Here is a 7,082-nt window from a genome sequence, read left to right on the forward strand (position 1 = left end):
CTATGAGGACGAGAGCCAGATAATGGTCAGTACAGGGAAGTCCTGAGCTGGATGGAGGGGACCTGAGTAGTGGGGCCTGAGGTGGGAGTGGGAAACAGTTAGGAAGTGAGTCCAAGGGGTTTAGCTGTGGCTTCTCACTCTGTCATTAGCAGATGAAGGGGTTCAGCCATTAAGGGGCAGGGCCATGTGCCACCCAGGCCCCTGGAAGGACAGGTCGGTAGGAGTGGTGGAAGAAGGACGCACAGTGCTGGCTTGGAGGAAGACTTTATTTTGCTCCCCATTTCCCAGCCCCCCCCGCTAAGGCAGTGGGGCCTCTCTGGGGCCCTCGTTGGGCAGGGGCAGGGTGTCCTGGCCTCCTGGCTAGTGGCTGTGGCCGTGGCCATGGCCACTGTGGCTATGGCAGTGGCCCTGGTCACCCTGCCCAAAGCCTGGCCCATGGCTGTGGCCTTCTCCTTCAGGGGCATTCTTGTGCATCTCCTCATGGGAGGCCATTGTCAGCTTGCCCACTAGGATGGAGAACTCCTCGAAGTTCAGCTGCTTGTCTCCGTTTGTGTCCAGGTCCTCCAAGATCTTGTTTATGGCATTGTCATTCTTCTTCTGCTTCTGTGGGTTGGGGGGACCGGGAGGTTAGGGCTGTTGGTTTGGTCAGGCTGGTGGTTTGGCCAGTGCTGGGGACGGGGGCTCAGCCAATGACCCCAGGCAAAGGCATAGGGAAACCTGCCTCCTAGGCCTAAGGTAAAAAATTAAAAATGACCATTGGCGGTTGCCCACGGTCTAGCAGATGCTGAACATGTGACACTTGCGGACTTATTCTGCATATAACTTGAGCACTATGATTCTCTCCATTTTACAGAAGAACTGAGATCAAGAGACTTGCTTGAGGTCATGTAGTTAGTACGCACAGAAATGTCTCCTCATTTGGTCTTTATAACAAGCTTAACAGGTGAACTTGGATACCCTCCTTGAGGAAGCCGTGGTAGAAAAGGGGAACTAGTTCCTGCGGATTGACAAGGCCTGGGAGCCGGAGGGGGTCATGAGCCCAGCCTTGTTCCAGTCCGTGTACCCGACTGTCTTGCTCCTTTCTCTTTTCCTGACTCTCCCTTCTCTCTCTAGGTTACTCATTAGTGACATTCATTTCAACCTACACAGGGGGCAGCATCTAGGAGAACAAGATGCTTTGTATCCTGTGTGGGGCCAGAGAGCAGTGGATATTGTCCATTGACCCCAAAGGGTGTGATGAAGTCTGCTGAGGGGAGGATGGGAGGTGGGGGGCCAGGCTGCCGTTGGTCCCGCCCTCTGGCTGAGAAGCTCAGCCGAGTCCCTTCCCCAGACCCTGTGGGTGCCCAGCTCAGACCCCAGGCCCTTCCCCCTCCAGCAGCCCCTCCACACGGCCTTCTCTTCTGCACTTTTCCCTGTTGCCCTGTTCCCTGTTCACTCTGGAGCGGTGGCCCCGCAGGGTCTCAGCTTCTCCTCCTGGACAAGGGAGGTGGGTGCTAGGCCAGGTGTGGGAGTCACACAGAGGAGAGCTTCCCCCCACTAGCTCTTGGCTGGACCCTCTCCTGTCCGTGTTGACCAAGCGCCCTGCTTCCCCGTGTCTGCACCTGTGGGGAGCAGCCAGCCTTCCCACTGTATCGCCTCCTGAGCTGTGTGGGGCTTCCGGGAAGGCTGCCTCCTTCCCCAGGAATGGAGCCAAGACTGGAACTCAGACACCTCACCCTTCTGAGTCCAGGCCTCTGTTTTCCCAAAGTCCCCAAACTTGTAAAGAAAACTGAAAGATTGGATGAAACCAATTCTCCTCCTTCCCCCTACCCCCCAGAGCTGCCTAGTCATTTGCAGATCAGGGGAATAAACTAATTATGTTACTGTGTGTTTTGTGCACACCACTGCCCCATGGGGGCTTTTCCACACGTGGTGTGTTTCCTACTCTGGAGCCCCTCAGCCCTCGCACTGAGACCGCCCTGGGGGTGAACATCTTTCCCGCTTCTGCCAAGGGGTGTCCTCAGTTGCTTCCCTCCTCAGTTTAGCGTTAGCCCAAAAGTCACCTCCTCGGAGGGGCCCTCCTTGCCAACCCACCTAGTCGGCTCTCCCCACCCAGCCCAAGTCACCCACAGCGCTCTCTCTTGCACCCTTTGGGGCACTGATGGGCATTGGCCTTATCTACGTTCTTTGTTGCCCAGCGTCTTTGCTGTGTATCCCAACCGTGGGTCCCTGTTTGCCACTACGCACTCCAACCTGGGACGGGGCCCTGCACACGGCATAGCTGCCAGTCACTCTGCTCTCTAACTTGGAGCAACTCTAGGGACAGGGCAGCCGGTGCCTCTGCAGGCTGGGCTGAAGGAGTGGCCCTGCAGAGAGCACCCTCGTGCCCCCCACCTCAGCCCAGACTGCCCGGGCTGCCCCAGGCCTGCTAGGATCCTCTGCCTACCTTGAGGAAGTTGGGCAGCTCCTTTTTGACGAGCTGTTTCAGTTCCTTCTGGTTGAGCGTGTCTGGGTGCCCCAGCCGCACAGAGTACTGGTGGAAGATGTTGATGATAGTCTCGATGCTGCACTCCATCTGGGACATCTGGTCCGCCATCTTCCTATATTCCCGCACCCTGTCTGAGGAGCGGATAAGCGGGCACTCAGGTGTTCAGAAGAAAAGGCTGCTGAGCTCCCTGGACACCTCCCACAGGCTGCACGTGGGAACAGCAGGGGAAACACAGAAGGAAAAGAAGCTGCGATGGGACTGAGAGAAGATATGTCCCACACATGGGAGGGGTGGGCTTAGGTGTCTGGAGAAGGCTCAAGAGCAGTGTGTTTGAGGACAAGGGGCTCAGGCAGAATAGGAGCCAAGAAACGGTGAGGGAATTTTCAAGTGGGTGGGTCAATCCAGGAGGGCTTCTGGGAGGAGGCCTTGGAGGAGGCCTGTCATGGCGGGGAGGTGAGGAAGGAGTCGGGGTTTGGGGGGGAAGCTGAGAGCTCACTTACCCAAGTCACAGAGCCACACAGAGGAATGTGACGGCACCGTGTGTGCCCAGCATTTATAGGCGGCCCCTGGCCAGACCCTCAGCTCTCGTGCGAAGATTGCTTCACAGGTGAGCAGTGTGGCAACCCTGAGTTGGACTGTCAGTGCCAGGAAAGGGGTTGGGGCGGGACAGGAAATGTCCACAAAGTTCCTTGGGCTTTTTTGTGAAATGCCCAGCCCTGGGCCTGGAGCTGGTTTGGGAGGAAGCTGGCTGGGGAGCTCACTTCCTCTCCACCCCAACCCTCTGCCCTACCTGAGTCAGTGAGCCGCCCCTCCCCGGGCGGCCCTCACTCTCCCCCTGGTCCACATGTGTGTGGCCCAGCCAGGCCCGCGGAGCCTTCCTATGTCTGCTTGGCTCCCTGATAAGCCCTCCTTGGAGGCTGAGGTGTTGGCGTGGGGTTCTGAGACTCTTGGGGTACGAGTTGGGGCTAGGAGAGTTGTTGGAAGTGCTCCAGCCCCTTGTATGGCAGAGGAGGAAACTGAGGCCAGAGCGGGGCCTGCTTGGTGACCTCGCAGGAACTGGGCCCAGACATCCTGGTTCTTGCTTAAGGGTGATTCTGATCACACCTCCCTCTTACAGTCTGAGTGAGAGAGCCTCAGGGGGACTGCGTCTCTACAGCCAGGCCTTTAGGAACTTACAACCTAGAAGACAAATATTTTTATGTAGCTTCTCGTTAGGCAAGACGGGTCCCTCCCTGACTACAGACCTCCCTTGCCCGGGGCAGGAAGCTGAGCTGCTTAGCACAGCACAAAAAGCTCCCAGGAAGCACGGCCCTGCCCCGCCGGCGTCCCCTCCCGCCCCCTCCCCTGGGGTCTCCGGGGCCCACCTGCCACACGCACCCCAGGCCTTTGTCTTCGGGGCTTTCACCCGAGTGTCCTTCACCCACGACAGGGGGCAGCCCTACCGACCCCTCGTGGCTTGGTTCAGACGCCACCTTGCCCGGAAGCCTGCCTGCTCTCCTCAACTGAAAACAACTGTTCTTCCCCCAGAATCGTTCCCCCCACTTCCGACTCTCAACGCATCCTCTCCTGGGTTGTGCACGTATGTTGCCTTCCTCTGACAACTGCCTGTAGATCCTCTAGGGAGGTTCTTCATGTTCCCACCCTCCTGAGGACACAGCCCAGGGCTTGGCTGACGGGAGACCTCACACTTGCTGAAGGATCTCGCCCAGTGTGGCAGCCTCGCGCCGCCCCCCAACCCCCCGGCCCAGGAAGCACGCACGGAGGACTTAACTATGCGTGCTGCCCTTATGCTTTTGCTCCCTCCGACCTTTCCTGCATCTGGAAAGGTGCCCGTTTTCACCTCCACCAGCGTCTCTGTCCCGTCATCATGACTCTTCTTTGACTGCTGAGCCCCTCTTCCCTGCTCGGCCTTCTGAAAGCCCCAGGCAGCCACTGTGTGTGCTGCACCGTGGTCTCGAGCACGTCCTGCCTTGCTCTGCTGAGACGGCACATGGAATTGTGGTTAAGAGCTCAGACTGGCTGTGTGACCTTAGGCAGTTTACTTAACCTCTCTGGGCTCACTTCTTGGTCATTAAAACGGGAAAAGAACAGCCTGTTTTGAGAATTGAGACCGTACGTGTAAAGGGGGAAGAACTCAGTAGGTAGGAGACATTCTTATTAGTTATTGTTTCATTCATTAATATCAGTATTGGTTGAACACCTACTACGTGCCACACAGTGCTAGATGCTGGGGGAACGTGATGGATGAGTCATCATACACGGAGGGGACATAATCTTATATCTCACATTCCTAATCACATCTTGGGAGCTTGGCACAGTGCCAAACACACAGCCAGCATTTAGTACAGCCTCGCTGGATGTGTGCTGCAGTGGCCGAGCCAGTCACCCCCTGACGGAGTGAACGGAGCAGGGCGAGGTCGGCCCTCCCTTGTTTGCACCTGCGGAGGAAGCTCGGGCTGCTAGGGAATCTGCCAGAGCCCCAGCAGGTGTCTGGGACTCGGCCATGCGCCCCATGGTGCCCTCTGCGGGCTCCGTGAGAGCACGTGCGCTCTTGGCCGCGGACCCCAGGCAGGAGTTTTCACAGGAGGCAGGCACTGGAGCGACCCTGGAGGCTGCTGGCTCTGGAGCAGCAGCATCACCAGAAGGGCAAGTTGGGACGATTCACGCAAGGCCTCCGGCCGGGGACACTAGGGAGTGGTGGCAAATGGGACCCTTCTTTCCTGGAAGGGCAGTGGTCCTCAGCCTCAGGCTGTGGTGGGAAAGTGGACCAGGTGTCGTCCCATCTCCTGAAGGCCCAGAAAATATCAGTTTTATGTGAAAACTCCTGCTTATAAAATTGGTCCACTAATTCTAAAGAAAAATAAAAGCATTAAGAGGAAGGCATGGTGTGTGCTGAAGAAAGCACGACCCCAGGGTCACAGCTTGGGCTGTGGGCCCAGCCCGAGGCCCTGACTGTCCAGCCTGCCATGCAAGTCACTTCTGCGGCCCTGGGTCAGGCCCAGCTCCATAGGTGCTGGATGAATGTCTGTTGGATGAGTAAATGCGGGAATGCATGAATAAATGAAGAAACGAGGAAGCGTGATGTCGCACGCTGGTCTATTGCCCCATGACTCTCCGTAGAGCCTTGTCTGTGACTGCAGAAGGTTAACCCAGGATTGAAGTAAAATGGGGGGAGGCGGAGACCAGGAGCAGCAGCGGGTGGGAGTGAGCTGCTGGGCAGGCTTTGAAACAGGTGGGCAGTGGGCTCCCTTGTATCAGCAGACCATAGTGGCCCCCTGGGCCCAGGCTGGTCCCAGCTCAGGAGAGCCTAGGGCTGAGCTTGTAGAGGTCCTGACATGGGCGGGGCTATTTCTGGCTCCATTCATCGCTGCCCCGAAGCCATCTATCCCCCTCTCTGCCAACCAAGGCCAGAGATTGGGATGTGGGGTGATGGGGAGTGGGGTCTTCTCCTTGGGGAATCTCAGAGTCTCCTGCTAGGCCCTGATTTGGGGCCATTCCCCTGGTTCCAGACAGTGATTCTGGAGGCTGCTGTTGAAAGAAAAGGGTATGGTTTCCTCAGCTGTGGCTAAAACAATTAAGCGACCATGTAAGCATGTCTTCCTTCACGGTGCCCAGGACCAAGAGTGGGTCTGTGTCCCCATGGGTCTGCCCCCATCCAGCTGTTGTGTCTCAGGGAAGTTTGTCTCTTCTCCCTTGTCGGTATCAAACCAGGTATTATAGTGGGGCCGTAACAGAGGCACACAGGTAAACCTTCCCCAGGCTCTGTGCCCTTCAGCCTGCAGGGTCCTGGGTGCAAGCTCATGGCTGAGTGCTGGACTCTAGTCCTAGCTTCTCCAGACTTGTTGGATGGGCTTTGGAAAATATTTCTGTGTCTGTGACTCCCTTTTCTTATTCATTAGGGGAAGAGGTTGGTTCTGCCGGCCTTCACGTCCTTTCTTGCACTGACTCTGGGTTTCGATGCAGTCTTGGTGGGCTCTATGAATACCACTAGCCTCATGGCCCCAGGGCCCTGTCTGACCCCCTGGTTTTCTGCTGCTACCCTGCAGATAAAGGCATGTTTCCTCTACTAACAGAGCAGCTTGAGCCTGGGCCCTGCCCTTTCTAGGCTACAACCTGCTGGCTTTTCCCCTCCACAACCTTATCCCCCATGCCCTGCCCTCTTGCTGCCCTCCCCGCTGCACATCCTCCTCCCCATGTGCTCTCACTTCAGCTCCTCCCTTTTCCTTGCTTCTATCCCAGCGCAGGACCCCCGATGCTCTTCCATGGAGAGCTTACCTTGGCGCCCCACTGCTTGTTCTGTGTGTAATGGGGGGACATGGGTACTGTTGACCCCTTCCTGTACCTTTGGGCTCAGTCTACACTAAGCTTTGACTGCCCCTTGTGTCCTGCACTGAGGTCCCTGAGACATGCTGCCCCTGGCCACACTGCTCCGGCATCCCCAGCGTGACCCTTCCAGCAACCTGGCTTCGTAGATCTCCATGTGCTGTGGCCCTGAGTCCAATCACTGCCCCCCAATTCCACCTCAGCTGGCTTCCCTCAGAGCCATCGTGATTTCTGGGAAACTGTACTTCCTTAATGGAAAAACCTGGTGGCCCCTTTTCTGTTTGTGTCGTCT

At 57.1% G+C, this 7,082-nt stretch overlaps 1 protein-coding gene across 1 annotated transcript; it reads right to left on the reverse strand.

Moving 5' to 3' along the window:
* Nucleotides 1–253: 253 nt before the first annotated feature.
* Nucleotides 254–3,181, reverse strand: S100A9 (S100 calcium binding protein A9). Its single transcript, XM_047704979.1, has 3 exons — nucleotides 2,968–3,181; nucleotides 2,426–2,598; nucleotides 254–603 (listed from the first exon to the last, which is right to left on the reverse strand). Exons 2-3 carry the CDS (start codon nucleotides 2,573–2,575, stop codon nucleotides 361–363), a joined length of 393 nt encoding a protein of 130 aa, XP_047560935.1. The 5' UTR covers nucleotides 2,576–2,598; nucleotides 2,968–3,181; the 3' UTR covers nucleotides 254–360.
* Between the last annotated feature and the right edge of the window lie 3,901 nt (nucleotides 3,182–7,082).

This window comes from Lutra lutra, chromosome 15 (genome assembly GCF_902655055.1).
Source record: "Lutra lutra chromosome 15, mLutLut1.2, whole genome shotgun sequence".
NCBI classification, from domain to species: Eukaryota; Metazoa; Chordata; class Mammalia; order Carnivora; family Mustelidae; genus Lutra; species Lutra lutra.